The sequence below is a fragment of the Ciconia boyciana genome, chromosome 9 (assembly GCF_034638445.1).
Source record: "Ciconia boyciana chromosome 9, ASM3463844v1, whole genome shotgun sequence".
In the NCBI taxonomy this organism is placed as follows: domain Eukaryota; kingdom Metazoa; phylum Chordata; class Aves; order Ciconiiformes; family Ciconiidae; genus Ciconia; species Ciconia boyciana.
The window spans coordinates 42,614,618-42,640,760 of record NC_132942.1 but is presented as its reverse complement, the minus strand read 5'-3'; the positions used below and the strand labels follow the sequence as shown (position 1 = coordinate 42,640,760).

The window sequence follows — 26,143 nt, the reverse complement described above, 5'->3', positions numbered from 1 at the left end:
GCTGGGCAGGAATCCCCAGTTAAGGGCCTTTCTGCAGTAGATATTTGTGCTGGTGTAACTCCATAGATGCATGGCCTAGCTATGCCTTTGCTAGCTGTAGAATTAGAGAAATGACTGCGATGATAGCCAAGGAATACCCATGCAGTCAGTGGGTGTAGTCCACTTGGTGGGTGGTAACCTCTACGTTAATCATTTGGGATCCCTGAACCCTGCTTCTAACAACATGCCTAATGCAGATGCAATAAAATGTAGTATGGTAGAGTTTGCTTAGACTGGTTCAAATGGTAAAATATGCATTGCATTTCAGCTCGGAAACGTTCACCCTGCTTTTTCAAAATGGAGTGACTGCATAATGATCCTAGATAGATTTATGTAGAGAAATATCATCATACGGAGCTCGTGGAAAATCTTGGCATGTCTCCATTTACATGCATTTATGTGCAGTAAATCAAAATTCAAAACCTAGACCGGGATAATATCACTAAATACTAGTCCTATTTGTGTATAGCTATGTGTACGGATATAGGTATAGGAGCTGTTGATTGGTTTCCCCTACCAGCAACCTGTTGGGAGCTATCATGTAACAATGTGGCAATGGCATCTGCTTTTTAAAATAGCTTTAATGAAAACAACAGATTATTTATTTTGCAACTTACCTAGCACTTCTAAATTCTCCGTCTGGAAGATCTTTTGTAATGGAGGGACGTATATAACAGCCAGCTGTCCCAAAAATGACCCAAGCACAGAATACAAGAACATGCGGTTTCGAAAAAAGCCTATTTCAAATATCAACTTTGTCTAGAGAAGGGGAAAAAAAAAGAGAAATGTAACCTTGCCCAATCTCCTGTTGGTACTCGAGTGTCACACTGTTTCTCTGCATGTAAACCCCATTACTTTTTGAAGTGACATGAATGCTAATTTAGGCAGAGCTACATAGTTGAAAGTGTAGTTGCAGTTGAACTATGATGGATAACTATTTATTACAGATGATAAAAATCGTGCTGCTTTAAATGACATTAAAAAACCCCCTTCCTTTGCAAAATACTAGTATCCTAATGTTTATGTTAGTGGTTTGAGACAAGAAATCATTGCTGACAGAGTGATCTCACCTGAGAGCGGCATGTCAGGGCATTGAAGAAGTCAAAAAACACAAAACAGGTAAAAGTCATTGTTGTGGTTCGAGGAGTTATGCCACTTTTTGGATTCTGAAAGCACATGTAAAAATTCAGGGGTTAGTTAAGCCTTACAAAAATATGTCAATTCCACAGATGAATTACATATTCCCTTTAATGACCCCAGTCAATTCGAAGGGTAGTAAAACAAAGGAATAAATCTAGTTCTACCCATTATAGATAGCATTAGTTTCCCACTGCTAGTTGTTGAGTTTATGATCTTATCAACCATGTTTTAAATTCTTAAACCGATGTGGAATTTGAGTAAAGCATATTCTAAATTAAATTACTTAAGCTGCTATAGTAACAGTCACTATTTACTAACAGCAATTCATAGCACTCAGGTGCTTGGCATTTTCTACTTACATGGAAAGCTAGAGGTGCAAAGTACCTTAAAGCATTGAAATCATATCAAGTAATGGTTTTCCCATTCTAGACGGGAAGCTCCAAATTAGGGGCAACACAGGAAGGCAGAAGCAGAGGTAGGAGGTGACCCTGGTTACTTAACCCTCTGCCCGGACTGATCCTTCCCCACTGGATGCATTTCAGAAAGTCCTTCGCCTGTACTTCAGAAATTGCCCTTCACTTTCTTCTCCACCCTGATGAAAACAAGATACGCTTGCAGATTTTCCTCACCTCCTTCCAGAAGACGAAGAGGGTTCCACTGATGATAATTATAGCTGACATGAAGATTTTCAGGATCAGTGATTTGCTGAGTATAGTATCTGTGATACATCGGGGTGGCTGTTTGATAGTATCCCTATCAACAGGTTCAACTCCCAAGCTGCCTCAAAGAGAAGCAGAGGGACGTGTTTAGTTAATGCGGATCATCCCGAAACGGTACTGTTGATAAAACAGGATGATCTGGAGGATTAAATTCTTTGAAGTACGGCATGAGAGACACCAGTATTCTGGCAGGGTTACATAGGGCCCCAGATTTGTCTGCGACACCTACGCCAAAGGTCTTTTTTGCATAATGAGCTGCTAAAATGGTATATTAGACTACCATAGTGCATCATATCAGTATCCCATCCCAGACGAAGAGCTAGCTGTGAGATTGTGGACAACATCTCGTCCGCGTTGTGGAGGTAGTAATTGTAATTAGCAGGTGGATGAGGTTCCTAAGTCTTGTGATTTTTGGGGTGTATACCCCCATATGTACCCAGTATTCCCTTGCCGGTCAGATCTGCAGGGCTGCTAGCAGGGGATGCACTCAGGACAACAGACCATTCGTAGTAAAAAAGTGACATAGTTAAGTGATTCCACCACAAAACAGGAATACGTAAAACCGCAAGTAAACCTGAAGGAAATACTTTTGGAGGGACCAGGAGGGAGCAAAAGTACTTGTCTTATCTAAGCACCAAATGATTGGCACATTGATAAGAAATCATGACAGCTTGTGTTCCTAAGCCAAATTCAGACATATTAAAACCGAGCATATTTTGCTCATTTGACTCTTCCATACCTCTGGGCTGGCGGCCCATCCATGATGATGTTGATCCATAAGATCTGCATAGCATTGAGTGGATTTGGTAGGTTGAGCACTGTTGACAGAGTAATTAGGCTCAAAGCTGAAATGCTCCTGCAAAGCACAGAAGAACATTATTCTGCATGGCCTCACCTAAAAGGTGCCTTCACTGGAATCAAAGAAAAAAGGAACTTACGTGCTCAACTGGAACCGGACAAAATTTTTTATGTTGTAAAATATTCCTTTTCCCTCTTCTATTGCGTTCCTGGAAGGGAGAGGAGAGTTTATTAAATAACTAGTACTCACACGATTTTACATTGAGCTCCTTGTGACACTCAAAATGCAAGTTGTCTCCTCTAGCACTTATTTCAGATGAAATTCAGACCCCAGCTTGGGAGAAGGACATCAATGCAGCGCCTCAGTTAAAATGACTTTATCAGGACCAGTAGATCTGAAAACCCTGGTTCACGTGGCCAGGTCTTGGTTCTTAAAGCAGGCACGTGACCTATTTATATCCTCACTCTACTCTGCTTACTCCCTCTGTTGTTATGAACCAAGAGAGCATTGCAAATCAGGTTTTTCCTCTGAGCTGCCTGGATGAGGCAGAGAGCACAAGTTACGATCTACCCAGCTTCTAGGTGCTTTCACATCTCCAGTTAGCTACAGCAATGAGAAACCAGGGCTTTCAGATGAAAGGTAGCTTTGTCACCACCACTTGAAACAAAAAAATCATTGCCGTGCATGCAACTGAAAATGAGCCAGACCCACACTAGGTATCTCCACTTACTGCCGGCTGACTTACCTGTCCTGCGTCTTGCATCATTTCCAGGGCTAGTCACATAACAGACTTGTTGCAATGGATAGCCAGAAAGTATCTGAAGTAAGAAAGTGTCTGATAGTAGGAAAGTTGCTAAACTTACATTACTGTTGAGAAGTCATCGTCCACGAGAATCATGTTGGCAGCCTCTTTGCTGACGTCTGTACCAGCTTGTCCCATTGCAATCCCAATATCGGCAGATTTAAGGGCCACGGCATCGTTAACGCCATCTCCGGTCATTGACACCACAGCACCAGCCCTCTGCAAAGCCTGTGAGAGTGGAGAGACGAGACACTGAAGCCAGGAGAAGACCTGTAAGTCCTGTTGGCAATCACAGGATTTGCACATAGTATTGGAAGAGCAGAAGTGCTACGTGACTTTGAGGGTAAAGCAGATTCAGCAGACCACTGAGGACAAAACTCAGACCAAAAATTAAGAGACTGGATTTTCAGGAGTATAGAGTATCTCACAACTTCAGCAGGAGTTAGAAGAAGGGAGTAAAGTCCTCAAAAATCATTCTCCTGATACTATGCTTGCTAATATCTCACTAGTGCCTTTCAAACGACCCAGGCCAGGTCTGCAAGAGAAATGCAAATGCCTTCGGTGTAAATAGTGCCAATGCTCTAGCTTGGGTTTCATGGTCCTTTAGCTTGATCCTGTCTTGGGAGACCAGGTGGTCTAGAGAACCGAGGTGCACCCCCTACACCTTGTTTCTGTGAGGCATACAATGGATTTGAAAGGCTTTTAGTACCTTTATGATTTTTAGTTTGTGCTTTGGACTTGTTCTGAAGAAAATGGAAACCTGAAAAACAAAAAATACAATCTTGTATTAGATGGATGCTATTGGAAATGGAACCCGGCCTTGTTTTTGTAATCAAAACCATTACATTTTTGACAGTGGATGATAGCTCTGCCTCTGCCAATTGGTCCAGCTCTTCCCCAGACATGGCTTTCAGCTTCCCATTGCAGAGACCAATATTCTGTCCTGCAAAGAAAAGCCCAAAATGAGATCTGCCCATCAGCTCTGGAAAAAGCCAACTATTTCCTGACTCAAAGAACAGAGGCAGCAATTAAAGAATTTACTGGGAAATACTTCTGAACGTGGGGCATCTGCCAGGGCACACAGCACTCTGGCTCTGAGCTGGGCTGGTCACCCTGTCCTTACTCAGCTGGAGTTACGGAAGCCATACAGTACCCAGAACTGCAGCTGATACTAAATCTGTTGCTCTCCTCTCTGCTGCGTGCTCTGTGTATTTCTAATGGCAAAATGCAAAAATGGAAAGCACAGAGATACTCACACTCCAAACATTAGTGGAGTCTATAATCCCAGCAACACCATCTGTCTCGTTGAAGGGTCTTACACTGAGATTTTGCTATTTCTGGCGCTAAAATAGTGGACTTAAGTTACTGGAATTTGTCCCATAGTCCATAGCTGCTCTATTACTGCATTTCATATGATTTGTTTCAATGGAAAAGCAAGAACTCAGTGGCATTTAAAACCTCTATTGCACACACAAAAAGAATAATAAAGTTGATTATTAAGTGACGTAAGATTTGTCGGATCTGACAGACATAATATAGACCCACAGGAACGAAGTGAAGCTTGCTACCTATAGCCACAGCAGTTTCCAGGGCATCTCCAGTTATCATCTTTACTGAGACACCAGACTCAAAAAGGACTTGAACAGCTTCTCTCACTCCAGCCCTCGGGGGATCAATTATTCCAACCAGACCTAAAAATGTCATTTTGCCAAGTTCTGGACCTGAAGCCAAAGCAAGAACTAGAAACAGAGAGGAAAAAAAGAAGACAAGACTAAATTATTAATAATGTGTTCCCATACATTAAAACGAACATTTAGAGGAGACCTTAACTTGCTAGTTTTCCAGCAGAAAAAGTCATTAAAACCAGATCTTTAGTCATTATATTCAGATCTTGTATAGACACAAAAATTTGGTCCACTCAATACCAGTTTATCTGAATCAGAGCGTTTCTGTTTCACATGTTTCTCTTAGGATTTATTTCTGTTTAATTTAAATCTGTCTACCAAGTCTTGCCTAAACGCAGATGGATTAAATTGGGACAGTGCAATGCTAGACCAGACACTATTAAACTACTGTGTTAAACCATAGCGCTCCTGTAAAAGCTTAAACTTTTTAATCTAAAAACGTGAAACGTAAATTAAGTTAAACCAGTGAAACTTCCATCGTGTAAACATCAAGGCTCTGAACATTTTGTTTCTGTTCTTGGTGCCTAACCATATCATTCAATCTTTCTTAAATCACTCAAGGATATTTTGCCAGGGGTTCATGTCAGTGTTGCTTTGATGATTGAATCTCAAGCTCGGAGCAGCTGCCCGAGCTAATCGCTTTTCTTCAGAGCAGTAAGTTGCCATTCACAATGGCAGATGATTCCGATATTGTAAAGCAAGCTCCATACGGGAATTACTAACCGCAAGACGCAGGGCTGGCGAATATGAACATTAGCTATACCATCTTCCAGACCCGGCTGCCAAGACTTGTTCTCATCTACTTACATCCTGGGAACACGCACAGGAGACGGTGCCTTTGTTATTGTGTGAATTCTAAGACGTTTCTGAAAGGATGTTTCTAGTGATGAAGGAAATGACACGTGTATAAAAACTTCTGTGGGCTGTGCACTGACATGCAGTCAGGATCAAAAGGAGATCATTAGATTTGGTCCTAATAAAGAATTGAACCAAACTTCAAATAAAAATCTCGGTGCCCAAATCCATGTTTTGAACCCCTTTCAAAGTTGCTTTTTGTTGCTTTTGAAACAGCTTCTCTAAAAGCTAAACTTGGCAGAGCAGCACTTAGATCAGGTTCAGCGCAAAGATTTTCAATGCAACATTCAGACTGTATCCCAGGCAATCGCAACACTCCATGGCGGAAAAACATTCAGCATTTCCCATGCTTATTTTCAGCTGCTTTCAATCTCACTCATTTAAACCCAGCAAAAAAAGATTAGTGGAAAGCAAGCATCCAGCAGACCAAAGACAGGCTGCCTGGCAAACTCTCACAAGTATTATAAGAGATCATGCAAGTGATGCTGAGGATTGAGCCTCTGTCCATCCTGACCAAAACAGAGCAGAAAGGTATTAGGGCATGATAACCTGTAAGCTTAAGTGACATAGACAGTAATGACTGACCCCGTAGACCTGAGGAGCCCAGTCGTTTCTCTTCCTGCTGGTAGAAGGCTTTCTGCTGGGGTGTAAGCGATAACGAGATGCCACCGCTGTTATACAGAGTGCAATATCGAATAACTTCTTCAAATGCTCCTTTCATGAAGTAAATATCTTCCTGATCCTTTAAAGTAAGGAGATAATATGCTTTATCAAAAAAAAAAGAAAAGCACATTTTAAAAATACTGATAGTACATAAGGCTTTACATCCTAGGTAAAAAAGCTCTTTTACCTGTTCTGTAAAATGCCCAGGTGCATGTATTATTTATAGGATGTGATATTTTTGCTCTAGCCATTTTTCATGTTCAGCCATCACAGACAGAATGGTAATGAAAAGGTTGGGGAGTTTTTAAGCCGGAGTACAAGATCGGCCCAGATGCACTCCTTAACCCGGTAAGGGAAAAACGGCCAACGTTTTCTTCCAAACGTCGTATCTTTCTTCCCCTGTCAGTTATCTCTGAAAAGCTTTTGTTTTCCTGCTCAAACAACTATATGAAAAGTATTACCTTCTCCCAGTCAAACACAGCTTTACAAGCTAAAATTACACCCAAGCTGGGAATTTTGAGGTTTGTTCAGTTTTTCTCCTGACATAGTTAACTTCTGAAAACCTTATTTGTTAAAGAGATACCATTTCATGCCCATTGTTGAAGTGCACAATCAGAAACACGAAACCAGCCAACACCACTGTTTGCTTTACCTGATTTTTCAGTGCGCATTTCACAGCCATCCACTTTTGTTCAGAGCTAAACGGAATTTCCTTCTTTCTTACATAAGTATCTTTTATGTCAGCTAATTCCATCTAAAGTAAGGTAAAACAAAAAGAGCACTGTAATGCTGAACAATGCCAAAGCTTGTATATAGTTTCCATATGACAAGCATTGACTGTTGACCACGTACTTGCAGGCAGTCACATACCACAGAGCTCAAGAGAAAGCATGGGGAGAGTAAAACTCATTTTTCAAACCCATCTTTTCCTTTTGGTGCTTTTGATACGGGACAAATTAAACTGGAGTTTGAAGCTCGATCCCTGTTGACTTTTGCAAGAACTAGGGAGCTGCACTGCTGTCTCGGTGGGGCTTTGGGTCAAAGGAGGCTCAAGTCCTTTCCCCAAACCTGCGGCTAAGGGATGGGCAGAGCAGGTTTCTTCCAGCCCAAGCTCAGCCTCCCCCACTTAGGTTATTTCCCAGCCACCCTTCTTGGAAGAAAAAGAAATTGCAAATAACTGAATGGTCAATCATGGACGTGGTTTCAAATTATTTCCTGATGGGTTAAACTCAAAAAGCAATTCGCCACAAGAAGACCCTTCAGCTATGAAGTACGACAGGCCAAATCGATACACGCCTGCTTTAGCAGCCCGCGCGGTGCTCTAGGCGCAGCGGTAGCGATCAGAAGTAGGTTCCAGTCTCTCTCTCCTCTGCCTCCCACCAAACTAAAAAATAAAAAAAAAATAGAAGAGACAACCCTCCTCGTATTCTGCTATTGCTTGGCTACTGAATGGTGGAGCAGAAGGAAGATTTTAATTTAGCATTTAGGGAAATAAAGTGTCATTGTTTTAAAAAAAAAAAAAAAGATGGTTTCACTGTTAGAGTTACAAGCTTTAAAAACAGGAGGTAAGAACAGATGTTTGCAGGTGCATCATTTCATCAGGCACCTTCTGTGCTTTACAGCCCAACCTGTGGATCACAGGCTGCGTAATGCTGATGAGATGATACCTTGAGGTGTTTTATGGCCCTCTGCCTATGAGCATGAATGCAATATTCATCAAAAATTCTTGTTTTACATAACTGTGACTAGAAAAAAGTAAAAAGCTAGCAGATGACCCAAATCAATGATGACCCTCTGCCATGCTTTTTCATATGGCCTGTTGCTCATTTTTCACTCCTCTGTCTTCCTCCTGAACTCTTAATTGGCATGTGCAGGAAATATAAAAAAGGCAGTCCGTTCTGAGCCCGAAAGAAATCCATTAAGCAGCGTAATTGCGCAGATTAACCAAGCAAAACGATTATTGCTGTTAGCACAGCAGCTCTGGGAAGGTGTTTATCCGTGACAAGAGGTTTACATGGGAGTTACATGGGGGTTTACCTCCCACATCTATGACCTTGGGGAGAAGAGACAAGGAAAGACTAAAACCAGTCTGGGGACTTTAAAGAAGTCTGATCACTGCTCTCAGACCTAACCATTCCAGGTCTTTTTTTTTTTTTTTAATTTCTGGAAGACTTTAAATCTTAACAATCTTACCTTCATTGCAAGGGCAATGAGAGCTCCTTCTGTGGGCTGTCCCATCACACCATTTTTCCTGATAATGGCATTATTGACTACACAGCCAGCCTAGAGAAAGGGTCATATTTACATGGTTTATTTTTTCGTAACTAAATTCATAGCTTTTTCATCTCTTCAAATGAAATAATGAGAGATTGGAGAATGAAAGGAGCCACATCCCAAAAGATGTGCTATTCCCCATAACAGCATCTCTTGAGATCAGTTCTTGTGCTTTCTAAACCCACTTAATCCATAGGATACACCAATATTTTGGTAAAATGTTACAATTTGGATAAATTAACATCAAGCAAAACATGATATATATCTAACCAGCTTGATAAATAATGAAAACTAAAACTTAGTCTCTCCTACTATTGCTTCTGATGTGCAATATGGATAGAATAAGACCTAACCCCCATTTGAGATTCCAGCTCAGATCATTTCACTACCTAAACACTCCGCTTTAGCCTACAGTTGAATGTGCAAGATTTTATTTAATGCTAACATGAGACCCAGAGACCATCACAGTACATTTATATATTGACTATGTAGCTAGCTAAAGTCTAGAATCTGTCCACACTAAAAACCGGAACGTGGTAAAATTAATCGGTCTCTCCTCTGCCAGAACTGTATTTGTATCCAAAATATCATTGACACTTTAAGCTGATGACTCTGGTCTCTCTTTACATGTCTTATGATTGCTACCTTTCACCCATAAGCTTCAGGTATTGTATCACAATTACTCAGAGCCTTTCCACGAGAATGCTCTAGCAAGACAGTTCTTTTTAGAGTTACAAAAGTGTCTTTTGTTTCACACTCATAACCAGAAGTGATCTGTACAAATGAAAATGGAATGTAAATAGGAGAAGCTGGTTCATAATTTATACTTACCTCCACTAGTTTCCCAACTGAGATGTTGGAAAATTCTTTAAGAATCTCCTTTGACGGCAGAAGATAAACATTTCCTTCTCCATTGTAGCCCACCCCGCTGACCTGAGGAAGGGAGAGACAGAAAGAGCAAATTTCCCAGTGCCAGGCGGGACGATACTACATCTGTATACATTGGGGTGCACTTGAGCAAATTTCTGATTTTGAAGGCATGCTGGGACTATTCTTTCTAGCTCAAAGCAATGCTTATAGGAAAGGCTCCAGATAACGGAAGTATAATATTACAATAGCTGTATAGGAACAAAAAGAATCAGCTTGTCTTATACAGAACTTGTTCGCCATGAGTTCAGAAGTCTCTTGCAGCTCAGTCGAGAGAGCCAGCCCTTTGGTAGCAGTGGGTTCACTGGTTTTACCCTGCTGATGACTGGCCTGTGTCTCCACTGCCTTACATTTTGCACGCCTGCATTTTTCACCCACTTTGCATGCAAGTAAATAAACCAAGCAGAAGGATTAGGTCACTTGTATAGTAGATATTCCTACAGAAGATGGGCCCACAAGGGTCAGTGGCAGGTTTCAGCATTTGCAATAATTGCAGAGAACAGCAGATGATGCCAATGAACATCTTTGTTTATGGCATCTGAGCAGCTTTTGTAGACAGCCCCACTCCTGCCTGTCTCCAGCATTGCAAAAGTCCCTTCTCTGAATGGAACCGGTGATGTGCAAGAAACTGCTTGTTTTGGGACTGACTCAGCATCCCTGATTTGGGCCTAATCGAGCTAAAAGCAAATTGGCCCCGCTGAGCTTGAACAGGAAAGTCCGTATTACCGTCTCGGCCATACCTCTGCCTGGAACCCATCCGAGGTCACGAGCCGAGTCACCGTCATCTCGTTGGCTGTCAGAGTGCCTGTCTTATCTGAGCAGATGACATTGCAGCAACCTGATGCAGGAAAGTTTTTAATCAGAACAATAAATAATGCAACTGAGTAATGAGATTCAGGGCCCCAGAGGAGGGAGAACATGTTTCCCTTATGTTACTCAAACTGCACCAGTGAGAAAAGAGAAAATACCAAGTGAGAAAATACCAAGAAATGGATGAGTTTCCTAACAGGGTGTTGTAAGGAAAGGATTTGAGTGCATGTCAGGGTACCATGCGCATAATTTGGATGCAAGATGTGGTAGGAGACATTAGAAGAGGGCCACATGGTCTTGAGCATCATATGGTGGGCAGTCAGAGAAGGCACTGAGCTCCAGGGAGTCGATCAATGTTTCTGAGCTGCAATATCGCGCAACAGAACAGCTGTTATATTCTGAAAAGACGTATCAAATTCCCACTCTGCCACATGCTTCCTCAGACGGGACATTTAACCCTTGCTTCTCTAAATCAGGAATAGCAGCCCTTCCCTGCCTCACCAAGGGATTGTGAGGGTAGATGTGTTAAAGACTGCTACAAAAAAGACTTAAAAATCCACAGCTAAGAGCAGGAGCTGCCCCACTCGTGCTCTGCTCTGTGACAATCCTGCTTCAGTAAAGCACATTTCTTCCAGGGCCCGTTTACACCGTTTACAATACAGCAAAGGAGTGAATTAGCAGAGTCACCACGTTCAGGCTAGTTTCCACTCCTAAGAAGGGAAAAAAAATGACTTTAATGCAAAGAAGAATCAGACTCCAGCTCCCTTCTAAGTCTGAATATCTTCCCTGGCTCTGGAGATGGCCACGCTGCTTAGGCACAGACCCCATGAGCATGATGACCACCAGGGAAAAGCCTGGAGAGAATAAAGCAGATTGGGCTGCCATTAAATTAATTGCCGTTTTGAAGGATTAGCACAGAGCAAAGCTATCACCTCCAATATTTCATTTTTAGTTAGTGGCAATTAAAGAATCAGATAAAGAAGAAGGATTGTTTTTCTCCTTTTCAGAAGTTTAACAGACATGGCACAATTAATGTGTGGGAGAGTAGAGTTTTTGCCGTGCTTAGACTGTCTTGCAGAGTAGCCGGGCATCTGGCAGTTACACCTATTTGGGCACAGCCCTACCAGAACGAAATTCTTCATGCGATAAGGCCGTTTCAGATGTCCTGGGTCAGGGCAGATACAATAAAATAAGGGTGATAAGATTCCTTAACTGCAGAACAAACAAGGGCAGATCAAACAATAGCACCATTTCCAAGGAAGGCAGATTTTAGCTGAAGGATTCGGCTGTGCAGCAGATATTTGTGACTGCACGGGCCAGGCTTGGCATTTAGTGTACTTTTAAATGAGTGGTACTAAGTACACAACATGTCTTCTCCTTCATATAACTGCCATACTGACCAAGGTCAGAGCAGCAAAGCCTGGAATACAAAGACCTAGGAACAAGGGACAATTTGAAGATAAGGGAGAATAATTTCATTACAGTTCATTCTGCCCTGCAGTTGTGGGGATGGGCTGGATGCCTTCTCGAGGTCCTCTCTGTCCCTGTTTTCCATGACTCTGGATATCAGGGAGATGGCTGCACAGGCTGCAGAAGGACAAATAGTTTTGTTTATGCCACTAAGCTCGACTTGAGGGGCTGAGGGGCTAAAAAAAGATTTTTTTAGCCAGATACTGAAGAAGTGGACAGGGTGGACATGCAGGATGATCCCACAGAATGGGGAGGAAGGAGAAACCAAGCCTTTCAAACCCGAGCAGGGCATGCATGTCTGCAGAGGGGCTCTGCTCCCCACCGGACAGTGCCATGGGTTGGGTTGCACCATTCCTAGCACCTGCCTGTGTTAATATCACTAAAATAAGGGAAAAGGGTGAGACACACAGGGTAGAAAATGTATTTAAGTCTGAGTGGGTTGCTTTGTCCCAGTAAGCATATTCCAAATTTTTTTTTTTTCATTAGACCAAGGCTCACTTGCCCAGCCTGTTGCTATTCAGTTCAGATTTCGAAGCCTGGCAGATGACCAAGCCGTGTGGCCCATTTGCAGCCTTACCTAAGGTTTCTACTATGGGCAGCTTCTTCACAATCACCCTTTTCTTGGCCATCCGGAGAATGCCCAGCACCAGCGTTACAGTGACCACGATGGGAAGGCCCTCTGGGATGGCAGCCACCGCCAGGCTGGGGACAGCGGAGAGAAAACAGCTTCAACGCAGGGGTCAAACTACAAGTACTGACCAAAACAGGTCAAAGGGACATTTTATGGGGTGAGTTTTCCTGCTTATACGTGCATATCTGAATGGCAGCGTGCAGTGCTAACCACTGGGACTCCTGGCAGACTGTAAATACAAAAGCAGGATATTTATCCAACCCTTCAACCTTTTTCTGGATGATTTTGCCAGAGCAATTACTTTCCTTCTTTACATTGCCAAAGAGCATTAATTTCTGGCTAAGCAGGGATTTAGGGGTTGGATTTCATTTCATTTATTTAACTTTCTGAGAATGGAAGTTGAATATTCCTTGGCATCGTGGCTCACACGTTAGCTACTGTCTCCTGGCTACATGCAGCCCCTCATCTCCTCTCTTACATGTGGGTACAAGCAATGGCAGGACAGAATCATCTCCCCGTGCTGCACACACTGAATTGGAGCAACATCAAAACCTGCAACACCTGACATGCTAGAAAATCTGGACACAGTCTGTATCTGTCCCTTAGTTATTCCTTGGGTAACTCTGAACATTTCTAGATATGTGCAAGAAGTAACTAAGGAGGGCTTTAGAAACAATAGGCTGCTCTCCAAAACTGAGGCTTAACCACTTTTCTTTGCCACCACATCCCCTCAGGAGACAGAAAGGTGGGCACTGAGCCAGTTCGGCTTCTCTGTTGTCTCCTCATCTGTGGTTTTGTTTTTATTTCCATAGAAAAGTTGTTTTTTTTTTTAAAGGCTTGATTTTAGAGTCATGAGAACACCAAACAACAGGTTTTATGGGTACTACTAAAAACACGTGGTTTATTATGCTTGATTAAGAGGTTGTGCATGGTTTTTATGCCGCATGAAATGCACATTCCTATCTTTAGACGTAAATCCAGTAAGAACAGCAAAGACTAATATTTGCTGTTGCTACACTCCCACTAAATTCATAGTACAGACCGGAAAGGACATTCACAGCAGGATGAGGTGGGAAAACCAGTGAAGATTTAAAAAATACTGATTTCCAGAATTAAAGAAACCCTCAAACTTGCTTTTGTTTTTTTTTCTACTAAACTCTGTTGTAAAGCTCACATTAATTTCACCAGTGCAAGATCAATATGTATTTAAGAAGGGTCTTACTCAAGCTCTCTTTTGTGCAATGTCCATTGTTTTGAACAGGGAATTCCCTGGGACATGGTTCATTAGAAATCAAAGAGAAAGGTGCTCTCCAGTCCTCACCTAACTCCAATCGTGAACATGCTGAGGAGATGCTTCCCTTGTAACCAGCCAATAAGCATTATTAAACCTGGTGGGGGAAAACCATCCGATTAAAAAACTTCAAGAAATTTATAAATCTCTAACCTGCTTTAGCTGTTGTTGGGGAACTGAGTATGCCATGAGGCCCCCATATCTCTCCTTCCAAGGTGACTCTGCTTGAACCCCCAATGTCCAGGTAACCCACATCAACAAGTACTTCTGAAAAAAGTGGCCCTGGAGCACCGAGGGCTTTCACAGCTGACCATGCAAGTATGAGCATTGTGTCCGACTCACCGATTATGCCGAAGGAGAAAAGAGTGAGTTGCTTCCCCAATCTGTCCATGCTTTTCTGGAGCGGTGTTTTGGGCGTCTGGAAACATTAGAGTATAGCTGGTTTTCTTTGCTTGTTATGTAAGGTAAGAAGATGACACTCAGCCCAGAACGACTGACGCACACAGTCCTGGTTATCATTACTGTGCTCCCTAGAGCTGCCCGATATACCCTAGTGCTTACCTACCCCAAACCCCCACTGGGGTCTGCTGGGCACAGACCGTCCCGCAGGGAGCGAGTCTCTGCCTCAATGCACTCAAGACAGGCCAAAAGTGGGAGAAAAAGAAGAATTATATTCAATTATATCTGGGGAGCCAAAGCAGAGAAAGACTAAGGGCTAAATCAGAAAAGGACCTTAGCGATTGAGTCCAGGACTGGATAATGTATGTGCAAAGCCTCTGGGACAGGGATAAAAAGTCTGGACTGCCATCCCTGTCCCAGAGGCTTTGCACGTACGTTACCCAGAAGTGTCTACTTCGGCCTTGCCCTGATTTCTTGCATTAATGGATCAAGAGTTAACTAGGTTCTAGACCCTCATCTGCGTTAGCTCAGAGCTCTGGCCTATGGAATTTTGGCAGGTTTAGAAGTCAAATTTCATATACATAGTGGAAAGGGGGGGTGGTAGGAAGAAGAAACCATGATGTTTGGGTGACTACCAAGTTAGACGCAAGCTGAGCATCACAAGTCTGGATTTAGAAGCCTAAATCCTGCTTATAAGCTTTTTGGGATACAGCACTTTGGTGTCCCTCAGTTACACACTCAGATACAGCACTTTGGTGTCCCTCAGTTTTGCAGCAGAAACAGAAATGAACTCAGTGCATTAACTCTTGGAACTGCTCCTCCTCACAAACTTTCATCCAGAACATCCACCATTTCCAGAGAGACACAGAGACTTCTTTACCTCTTCAGCTTGCATCATTTTGAACACCTCTCCAAACTGTGAATTTTCACCCGTCCCAATAACTACGCCCTGAAAAGAAGGAAAAAAGAGAGGGGGAGATGAAAAAAATCTAGAGATTCCGTAACTAATGTCAAGGAAAAGATTGAGGCTGACAGGACTCACTTTTCCCTTCCCGTATCGCACCAGGGTCCCCATGAAAACAACGTTGCTCAGCGTGGTTATGTCTCCGGCTTCCAGTAAGACACTGTCAGTCTTGTTGCAAGGCTCAGCTTCTCCGGTAAAACTGGATTCATCCACCAGCAGATCTGTAACCTAATTAAAAAGGCACATTTCTGGCACTGTTAAGACAAGAAATTTCCAAACCCGGCTCTTGTACGTATAGCTGTATTTACCTCTATCAGCCTGAGGTCTGCAGGAACCCTGTCGCCGACAGACAGGTATATGATATCTCCAGGCACAAGCTCTCGCGCTAGAAGATGCTGCAGTTTTCCTTCCCTTAGGCTACATTAGACAAATGGAAAAACAAGAAAGGAAACCAGGCTGTGAAGTTTTTATTCCTCTGCAGGCTTGGGAATATGACTGGCAAGAAAGCAAGAGCCCTGCCCCAAAGAGCTTCCAAAGTAAATAAGAAGATAAAACCTTCATAACGATGAGGAGAGATGATTATGTTCAGTTTGGGCTCAGTTTTAATTCATAAACAGATGGGCAGGTTATGGAAGACTTGCATTTCAGCAATAAGTGACTTAAACAGTACTTATACAGTAGATAGGAGTGGCTTTCCTGTGGCTCATGCTTTAAATAATGAAATGTAGATTCTTTAACCTAAAAAGAAGCTTTTTAAAGCTAGAATTACCGCTGGCATTTCACTATTGTATTAAAAGTACAGCCTTTCAAATAGTTAGAAGCTTATGGTGTCATATCATAAATACATAAAGAACAAACAGTGGCGCTTGTGAGATCCAAACCTGGGTGAACTTTGGACCAGAAGAAAACCCCACGCTGCTTTTGCAGTGCAAGGTTTCTCTGAGCCTCACACCTTATTTAATGTTGGCCGTGACAAAACTGCTTTGCAAAGACATAAATAGGAAAAGTGTTTCCTGTAATCTGAAGCACTGATACCAACATCAAAGCAGTCAGGGAAGCGGTATCTGATACAGCCTGCAACTGGTCCATGGGCAATGGCGTGACTGCGCTCGCGTGTGGCCGATCTGCACCGAAACGCCTGGCGTGCCCGTGCCCGGCACGTACGTACAGCGACCGCCAGGCGTGGGCGAGGAACCCCAGCCCACGTGCACCTCCACTCATAAGCTGTTTTGTGCCGATCTTCTGGGGGCAAAACTATCCTAAAGCCAAAAAAATATGCAGGTGAGGTTTTTCCTGCATGGGGAGTCAGCGGCACGCAAGGGGCTGCAGGGACCCTTATGTGGGGTGTGGAGCGGGACATTTCTGGGACCCTCCTGTCTCTCAGTATTTATTCAATTCCACTGGGTGTCTACTTTAAAAATCAGAGTTATTTCATCCCCTTTCACCGTGCCTCACGGCTGCACTCACACACGGAGCCACCCTTCCAGACACCGGGTTCTCATTACGTGCATGACAACCCAAAGTAATTTTCTTCACCGGTCGGTTCTGCCCTCGTACCCCAAACCCTGCTAAAACCCATCGAGCCAGGCATGCCTCACCAGTTGCACTCAGGAGGCACCAGCTTGTTAAGTTCTTCCAGAGATTTTTCCGAGCGATATTCCTTTTAAACGAGAAAGGAGAAGAAAGCCAAGTTACACGAGCGGGCTTGCTCATGACAGCCCCAGCCGCAGAGCTGAGCTCCGGCTGACGTACCTGGATGAAGGCCACGGTGACCACGATGAGCACCGCCTGCGAACAAAGAGGCATTACAGGCGTGGGCACACCAGCTTCAGAGAGCGAAGGGTTGGGCTGCAGGAGAGGTACCACCTACCATGGCGATGCTCGCGGCGTCCTCGTATTCCTTCGTGATGACACTTACTAAAGCGGAAGCCAGCAACAAGAGAATGAGGGGATTCTTAAACTGAAAAAAAGAAACAAATTGCAATATAAAGTTAAATATGGCACTGCTGAAGCTGAGCTGGCCTCAGACCTCTTCAGAAAGGATTAGACGTGGTTTTGCTGCAGAGACCCTCCTTGCTCATGACAGCAGCATCGCTCTGCCCGGACAGAGAGGGTGCAGCACCTGTGGCTGGGCTGAGGCCGGATCCTGCACCCGTACAGGGGACAGACAGCGTCAGGGACCAGCAGGACAAGGCAGAGGCTCACACCAAAAGACATGAGTTTCCTTTCTTTTCCCTTCTTGCACAGGCAAAGCTTGCCTTTGCAGACATACAGCACAGGACTGACTCTAAAAGCTCCTCAGAGGCACGATAGGTACAAACAAAAACTTCATTGTCTTCTTAGAATTTGAAACCAGAAATCCTCCTTCTTTTTTATTCTTTTTTTTTTTTTCTTCAATTACTCTGCCAAACTCTGTGCTGGACCCAGGGCTGTGGGAATCAGATCCTCACTTTTTTCACTTTTAAACACAGATTTTAAGGACCTTTCTCCTACCTGAGAAAGTTACAGCTCCGTTCAGCTAATGTGGGAATTGATGTAAAGGAATTAAGTCAGGCAAAGAGAAGACTGCCTGTTTTGGGTAACAGATGTGTGGCGATGCACGGTAGGAAAGCCAAGGTTTAAATTTATTCCTTGCTGAAGCCAAAGGTGAAAGTCCCTTCGTTTCTCTTTAGAAAGACTGGGCCGAAGGGGATGCTTTAGAAAAATAGCAGCTGGAAGAAGCCACGTCAAGTGTCTGCTGAGGGACGACGCTCGAGTGCAGAGGTGTGAATGGTGTGGGACCCCAAGCAGCTCTTCCAGAGAGACCAACAGGTTGTGGAAGGATCAGAGATGCATAAGGAGTTCGTTTGGTGTCCCCGTAGGAGAAGGGGCTTGTTAAGGATGAGCAGAAAAAAAGCACCACCTCACTTCTTTATTAAGAATAAAAGAATCCTTGAAGAGACTTGGTGATGATTACAAAGTGCTTAAAGAATATTGATCACATAGGAAAAAAGGGATAATCCATGAAATAAAATTAAAGTCTTTCAAAGCAACTAAAATCTTCATGATCCAGCTAAGCAAGAAGAAAATCAGTCAAATTGCTGCTTGAAAATAAACAAAAAAAAGACCCTTGTTTGGTTAAAAGCTCTAAAAGAGAGGTGGAAGATGCATTAAATACGGATGAGAACCAGCTCATAAAAGCAAAACTCAAGGGTAACTCAGCTGGGGAAAAACAAGATAGCAAATACCACCTTCTGCCTGGCTTTTTGAGGGCAGCTGGTTTGAAATCATGGATCTTCACTGTGCATGGCACCGTGTCTTACTGTATCCGTTACCGACGTATTGCTAATAGAGACACTAACACTCACCTGAGCTCTACAACTGCCTCTGCTTTTGCTGGAGGTTTAGGGCTTTCCTTCACGGGGGTAACAGAAATCAGAGTGGCTTTCAGCTACTACTGGTTTTCCTCAAACCTTTCATGATTTTATCACTTGCCTTAAAGGGAATAAATATGCTCCAGAAATCAGGTCACTGATCTATGGCTTTGGATTTGTGGGCTGTGCGGAGAGAAAAAGGTTTATTCCTATTTTAAGATGTTATCTGCACATTAAATGACCCTGCATCTGAATCTCACAATGGCTTTCCCGGGGGAAGAGACAGTTTCTATATCCAGGGCACAGCCTGTTCCAAGGCTGAGTCCGTGGAAGCAGAAATCCTGAATATTTCAATGTAGAGACACACTCAGGCCAACCCAGCCAGGTTTTTTTGCCAAGAATGAGAATCTGTGCAGAAAATCCTTACCTGGTCTAGATATTTCTTCCATATCGGCTCTGTATTCTCTACTGAAAATTCATTCCAGCCATGTTTTAACCTGCGCTGTAGCACAGAAAACTCAGAGAGTCCAGTTTGTAAGTCAACCTAGAGGGAAATTTAAAAAAAAAACCAACATCAAACCAAACATTACATATTGTAGAATAGTTACAGAAAACTTCTTAAGGCAAAGTTACGTTAAAAACCTGTAAGTAGACTGGGCAAGATGTTCATGGTTCAGTCCTCTCCCCCAGAAAATAAAGCTATCCACTGTTTTTCTGTTTAGGCATTTATTTTTGTTAAACTATAAAACTTTACCATCAACCATCACAGAAACCCATAAAGTAAGCACAAAATAATTTTAAAAAAAGTCTTTCCACAAGTGAGAAACTATATAATAGATGACAAATTAGACATCTAAAATAGTAAAGGAAAGAACTGATTTCTGGTTTTGCTGTACGTTTAAAGAAAAAATAAAAATAAAAATACCCTGACAAAATTCAAAGTGAACAAATGGAAAAGGAATAAGATCTATTTTGCCTGCATTTAGAAAAATAGCAAGGTCAGACACCAAAATATTGCTAAGCATTCTAGCTTTCCCTGGTCGAGGGGACTCAGCCTTTCCAAGTTTCCATCTATGTTTCGTACACGGGGTTAAGCGTGAGTTACAACATCAGATTGTTTCTTTTCCCAAGGGCAAACTCCAGTGCAGACGGAGTAACCGGAGTCTCCACAGTGTCCCTCCATCCCTCTGGCTACGTCCCGGCTGCGGCTGCGTGGGCCGGGGCAGAGTGGCCGCTCCTGCCACCGCAAACATCTCTGCCAGGGGTGATGTCCCCACGCCGCGTGAGCAAACGGGTCTCAGCCCAAGCTGAACCAGGTGATGGCTACAGCCTTGCTGTTTGCCTGGGGTAGGGATGGCGAGGTGAATTTATATCTAACAATTCAAGCCGTCAGCAAGCCTTTGGGAAGTCATCTGGGATAATAAACGTGGTGAGCTTTGCCTCTGAAATGAAACCTGCTATGAAAAGCAGGGGAAAAAGCAGGGAAAAACAGGGGAAAAAAAATAAAAGTGTGCATTTGCACAAGGTTTTCCAAGGAGCTGCCGATAATCCGAGTGGGTGAGCTCTGCAGCCTGCGCCTGGGGCTCCTCCGCCAGCCCTGGCAGAGCACTGCGAGCGCTTCATCTTCCAGGCTGGAGAATTGAACTCTTTCACCTGCAGCTCACAGAGCCACTCGCTTCCGTGAAATCCTTCCCCAGGACAAAGTGAAGCACAAATGCCCAACTCTGAGCCTCGAACGGCCAACATGAGGATTCGTCCCACGTAAAGGCAGAGGCATTGGGTAGTCCAAGAAAGACCTGGAAACCAAAGGAAACCAGGAAACCAAAGACCAATTTTGCTGCTCGGTCTCTTCCCAGAGCCAGATTACACAGACTGTGTTGCTATATTCACAAAGACCTCTACAAACCCTTACGTTTAAAGCTTTTGCCAAGTCTTCTTTATGGCATTTACATGCATCTTTCGGGGGTAGAACTGTCACCTCCTTCTCCTGCTCAATTATTTTCAGCTCACACTCCTCATGGCTCTGAGTAAATGAGATAAAGCAATCGTTAGGCAAGAGCACAGTTCATAAAAGCATTTCAGCATCTCTTTGCTTCTTCCCTTAATCCCATTCCCTTCCCTCACCTTGCCAGCCGAGTGACTTCACAGTTAGCTAAAACACTTCCTAAATCACAGCACTTTATAACATTCACTGATTTATCTTTATTACAGCCTCAAAGGCAGGTGCACATTCTTGTAGTGGAAAGAAAGGCTATCAGGAGCTGGATCACCAAAAAGACAAGCGCACGCCACCGCTGTGGTCAGAAAAGCATGCCGGGCTCTGCTGTTTGCAGGTATCCTGCCTGAGATGAGCATTTTTCCATGCCAGTGTCTCACAGCCCACTGCACGCTCAATGCTCAGAGCAAGGAGAAAAACTTTTCCCTTTTTAAAGACATAATAAATGAACAGAAAATGTGAGCTAGAAAAATCTCTGAGCCAGTGGGAGAAAGCAAAAGTCTCCTTTCCCATCTCCACGGCTGTTTTCCTCCACCACTGGCTCTGCAAATGCCTCCGAGCAGGACAAACGCTTCCTGCCCCATCCAGGCAGCCCGAGGACTGCTCCGAGCTCCCAGCACCCCGACCTGTCTTCTCTTTCGGGATCCCCTGTCTCCTTTTCCAAAACACTCTTTCCAGAGCAGCAGCATCCCCTGAAATCTCAGCCAGGCACATGACGGAGGCGGTGTGACTGCTATTGCAGGGTAAGTACAGAGAGAGAGAAATCTCACCCTTCCCAAGGGACAGGAAAATCCATTCCCATTTGCTTTCATTCATAAAGCACAAGAGCGTGTGTTCATTGAGAGAGGGATCCCGAGGGAGCGTGGTGCTCAGCCCGCGGCAGAGCTCAGCCCTGCGGCCAGCCAAGGCTCGGCAGGGCGGGAGGAATTCGGCACCAGCTCCCTGCTGCCAGCACCCGGGGGTGTTTGCTGGGGGAAACGTTCAGGTCCGGCTCATCAGCACCTGAGCAAGGGTTTGGAGGACTTCAGAGGTGCCCGCAGTGGTATTTGGAGAATTAGCCCTTCTATGCATATTCAGGACGTTTCTAGGAACACCCAGTGTTTTGCAATCTAACGCCCCAGATGAATGCAGAAAATCTCTTTGGCTGTTCGCTCATGCCGGTACACAGAATTGGTTCTGTCTTGTGGCTTCTGGAGAGCTCGTAGCAGACGAGATAGGAGCATCTCTAAGCCCTGCTCCTTTAAAAGGCTTTTGCCACTTCCATACGTTGCAGCCCCCTTTTTATGACTGTTTACTGACCCACAGTACGGCCGCTAACACATGAGATACCGGCCCCGACCTGCTCCCGTGTGAAATGCAGAAGAGTTTGCTGTGATCCCTTGGTCTATGCAATGCTCATTTAGAAGCCATTTTGCCCCAGGAACAACCTGCCTTCCCAAAACCCCAGCAATTTGCCCAAGATTTCCAAAGATTTTCCTGCTTCCATGCATCACTCACGCTGGCGACCACCCTTTGCCCAAAGAAGCTGCAATATTTCTCCACTGTTTTGAGGTGTACTAGCACTGGGCATCGCTCTTATTTCAATATTTCCTTAACAGACATCCCTAGAAGTGACAAAAAAAGTCCTTCTATGTTTAAAACCGACAATTTATTCCTGCTTGTGTGTCCTGCTTGTACAAATTCGTCAGTTCCCTGTAACTCCATTGACTCCCAGACACCGCAAGACCAAAAGCCACCCATGCATCTAAGGGGATGGAAGGACGTGCTGGGAAGAAAATACAGGGCTGTCACCTATAGAAACATACCTTACATTCATTACTGTGATGATTTGATTAACATGGTTTCTATAGGCTCCTCTATGCTGCCAATGGCACATGCCAGCTTTGCCTTGGAGGAGTTTAAATTTTAATTAAAGGAGCTGAAGGGTGGGAAGAGACCTGGGCATGAGGGTAACATGCCTACAGTTCCCCAGGCCAGCAGCAGAAGCCAGGGCCCAGCTCTATCGCTAATATTTACCTTTGAAAAGGTGTGGAGGAAATGAATGACAAAAGCTCACGGGGTATGGATGTGCCCAAGCCGTACGCAGGCAGCGCTGGCTGCAGGTCAATAGATACGCTGGCAGCTCCATGCTCCTTACACCCAGGGCTGTTATGAAATGAACAGCTTTATTGGGATGAATTAATTTGCATTGATTAGCTTACACCTGTAAGTGATTTCCCCTGGACGAATGTGGCAGAGCTTTTCCTACGAGACGAACAGCTCCAGCGATGCACAGGTTGGAAATGCATCAGTGGAGCCCCATCGCCCTCCTCCCCTGCAAAGCGCTGCCGGTGCAGAGCCCCTTTGCCCCTAAACACGTCCCACCCCATGTCTGTTAGGCATGAGGCAGTGCCCTGAGCAAACCTCTTCATGAACTAACCTCTCCTTGTGCCTTACTTTCTTTTCTATTTACATTGTAAAACAGATGTGGGCTATCAACATTATCCATTTACATTTTTAACCTTTATCCTTTAGGCATAACTCAAGCACAAGAGTGCATACAGCAGGGCAGGAAGAAGTAAAAAAAAAAAAAAAATTATTAGTTTTTCTATTGCTTTGCAAGATCAGGAGATACTGGAGGCTGTAAAGAGCAGCTGGTCCTGGCTGGGAGCCACGCGGCAGCCTGCCCCAGCGCACTCCGCAGCACGCCTGGCACTGCCGGTACCTGCGCCGCTGCCTCCGCATCCCTCGCCCCGAAACAATCCATCAATTGTCCCGCCGAGCAGCCCATGCGGGAAGGAAGAGAGCGTGGGGCTTTCTGCAGAGTACCTAGCCCTTTCTGTATACTCTGGCAAACAGCCCAGAAGATCAGTTCTCGGGATTTCCCCCCCACCTCTGCCTTCACTGAGGTTTTGCATATTTTTTTTCCCCCTGTCTTCGATTACTTTGGACCGGCTAATATATTGTAATCTGGTCAAAAGCGGGCTGGGTTATTTACTCTAACAAGAAGCCCTTTAAAACATTAAGCAGAAACCCTCTTCTTGTATATTCTTCATCCTTACTAAAAGAAATAAATCAAACCATTCCCTCAAAAGCCCTTTGCATTGCTTTTTTTGGTGCATGCGGCAGGCGGAGGACTTGCGTTTCAGGGGTGCAGGCAGCATGCAGAAACGAACCCAGAGCAAACCCAGCGAGAGGCTACCTCGCTGGCCTTCATTGTCCGAGCCCCAGCCATTTCCCACCCACCGCTGTGGTTTCAGCTCCTCTTGCACAGTTTCTCGCTCCCCCCTCGCATGTCTAGCGCAGAATTGCAGACTTTCTACTTGAAATAAAGCCTATGGTCTCCCTGCTTGCAGATATAAGCCTCCAAATAGACACATTGATTGTTCAAAAAGCCAAGGGTTTTCCAGAAAAGCTGCTTTAAAACTATTCCTTGGCTTTTAAGTCGTCCCCAGGGGTATGCGAGGGCTGACTGAGGCTGGGTGGGCAGTGCCCAAACCCTGGGCTCGTTGCTCCCAGCTGCACGTCCCCCTCCCCTCACTCCCACTGCTCTCTTGCTCCTGCTCAAACCTGGCTTCTTTTTTGTTTCTTAATTAAAAAAAAAAGATCTTCCATCTCCCTTCAATCTAAAGCAAAGCCCCGCGAGCTGAAAGATGGCATTGCCATTCCTGCAGGAAAACCCCACCACTGCAGCTCCACAGCCAACAGCAATCCCAGTTGAGGAGCCTTTTCACCCACCCAAACCAGTCCCACCCAGGCCCAAAAAAACCCCCCAAAACCCAAGAGTTTAAGGTAACTTCATATATAAGGTCTCCTGGGAGGGACGTGCTGCAGCCCTGAGCCCTAAAACCTGTGGGAGCTGGAGAGAGGGAGGAGTTAACTCCTTGCCAGCTGGAAGCTTTTCAGAAGTGAGGAATTGGGCTTGACATCTCTAAAGGGGCAAAAACACACGTGCGTGTAAGTGAAGTCTGTGTCGCTGCCGTGCAGAGGCAATCCCATGGCCTGGAAGGAAAGCTGCACTATTTAGTTTATTTTGAGGGCATATAAGAAAATAGGTACCTGCATGATAATAAAACTATTCTGATAAGGATGCTCTGCATATCCAGGAGGATATGGAGCTTGTGAAAGTCTCCAGGAGATAAATGTTCCTTGGTGTGAAACCTGAAATGGAAAAAAGCCTCGACCCAAACTGGAATAGTAATTTAGCCCTGAACGCAGGACAGGGCTGGGAAATACCCGTACTCCGTCTCATGGCTACTGAATCTTGAACGGATCAAGTGTTGTAGGTAAAGGATCAAAAGGGGTTTTGGTGAGAAGAAATGGAGCAATTACAAAGGAAAAGTCCTAGCAGCTCCGAAGAAACTCTGAAGATCTTAATGCACTAAAATCTATTACCCAGACATGCCTGGGGTAGGAGCCAGCTCTTTTGAAAGCTAAGAAGAGAAAAAGCCCCTAAATCACAGCAGGTCCCTGGTGGGTTGGCAGTAGATCTCCATGATGAACTCTTCTCCCATCCTGATGTTCTCTGAGACCTTAAAGGTGTTTCCATCTTGCCCTGGGATTCGGTTATTTTGGGATGACAGAGGCAGAGGGAGGCCTGTGCCTGCATATACGGCTCCCTCCCGCTGTCACCTGCCTGTGGTTCCCGCGGGACCGGGGCTGAGCATCGCCAGTCCCAGCAGCGCCGTGTGTGGAAATGGAGGCCACCCCACAGTGTGGAGATGGACAGATTGCCCTGGACGGTGTTACCAAACCCACCCATCTCATCCGGTTAAAAACTATTGGGAGCGGAGGGCTGCAGCTCCCTGGGAGAGCTGCCCTTGAGTATATCCATTGGGTGCACTGGGTGCCACGGGGGTGACCCTGGTACATGGTCAAAGGGAAAAGGAGACGTGACCCACCCAGTGCACAGGGGTTTTCACTTTCAAACACACATACACACAGAGGTACCATGCCTGTGCTCATGCCGTACAGGCACGGCTCGTGCCGTACTGGTACCGTACAGGCACGTGTCTGCTGCGCAGACACACAGACACACACACACACTTGGATGCTCAGGAGAAAAATCTTTGGATGTTCTTCAGATTTCTGCAGGAAACACATGGTTCTCATAAACCGTAAATCGGCACCACAAAAATTCCCTGTGATTCTGAATGGGGCACTGTAGAAAAATAGTTGAAACCGTATACGGCAGAGTCTAGACACAGGCTGTGCTTGTGCTTTGATGTGAAAGTTAACTGTTCTGCCCTCTCCAGGTAACACCATCGCCGGAGCCTGTGAGCTGGCCGTCACCTCGCAGCTACCAGCGCTGGGGCTTTTCCTTCACAACCCACAGTTTGTGTATTTA

At 44.6% G+C, this 26,143-nt stretch overlaps 1 protein-coding gene across 2 annotated transcripts in view; it reads right to left on the bottom strand.

Moving 5' to 3' along the window:
- Positions 1 to 26,143, bottom strand: part of ATP2C2 (ATPase secretory pathway Ca2+ transporting 2) — a 28,015-nt gene that overhangs the window by 165 nt on the left and 1,707 nt on the right. The window contains exons 2-27 of one of the 2 annotated variants that reach the window (XM_072872463.1): positions 20,734 to 20,844; positions 19,249 to 19,365; positions 17,339 to 17,428; positions 17,221 to 17,256; positions 17,067 to 17,128; positions 15,777 to 15,885; positions 15,547 to 15,696; positions 15,385 to 15,453; positions 14,448 to 14,523; positions 14,136 to 14,202; positions 12,761 to 12,885; positions 10,644 to 10,741; positions 9,808 to 9,909; positions 8,896 to 8,985; positions 7,355 to 7,456; positions 6,625 to 6,781; positions 5,068 to 5,238; positions 4,345 to 4,442; positions 4,209 to 4,259; positions 3,561 to 3,727; positions 2,837 to 2,905; positions 2,638 to 2,754; positions 1,809 to 1,956; positions 1,110 to 1,205; positions 657 to 798; positions 20 to 27 (exon numbers count right to left, since the gene is read on the bottom strand). In XM_072872463.1, the coding sequence (XP_072728564.1) occupies positions 20 to 27; positions 657 to 798; positions 1,110 to 1,205; positions 1,809 to 1,956; positions 2,638 to 2,754; positions 2,837 to 2,905; positions 3,561 to 3,727; positions 4,209 to 4,259; positions 4,345 to 4,442; positions 5,068 to 5,238; positions 6,625 to 6,781; positions 7,355 to 7,456; positions 8,896 to 8,985; positions 9,808 to 9,909; positions 10,644 to 10,741; positions 12,761 to 12,885; positions 14,136 to 14,202; positions 14,448 to 14,523; positions 15,385 to 15,453; positions 15,547 to 15,696; positions 15,777 to 15,885; positions 17,067 to 17,128; positions 17,221 to 17,256; positions 17,339 to 17,428; positions 19,249 to 19,365; positions 20,734 to 20,844 (2,628 nt within the window). Of the gene's footprint in view, positions 1 to 19; positions 28 to 656; positions 799 to 1,109; positions 1,206 to 1,808; positions 1,957 to 2,637; positions 2,755 to 2,836; positions 2,906 to 3,560; positions 3,728 to 4,208; positions 4,260 to 4,344; positions 4,443 to 5,067; positions 5,239 to 6,624; positions 6,782 to 7,354; positions 7,457 to 8,895; positions 8,986 to 9,807; positions 9,910 to 10,643; positions 10,742 to 12,760; positions 12,886 to 14,135; positions 14,203 to 14,447; positions 14,524 to 15,384; positions 15,454 to 15,546; positions 15,697 to 15,776; positions 15,886 to 17,066; positions 17,129 to 17,220; positions 17,257 to 17,338; positions 17,429 to 19,248; positions 19,366 to 20,733; positions 20,845 to 26,143 lie in introns of those variants that run through there. The other variant, XM_072872462.1, reaches the window with a different exon arrangement.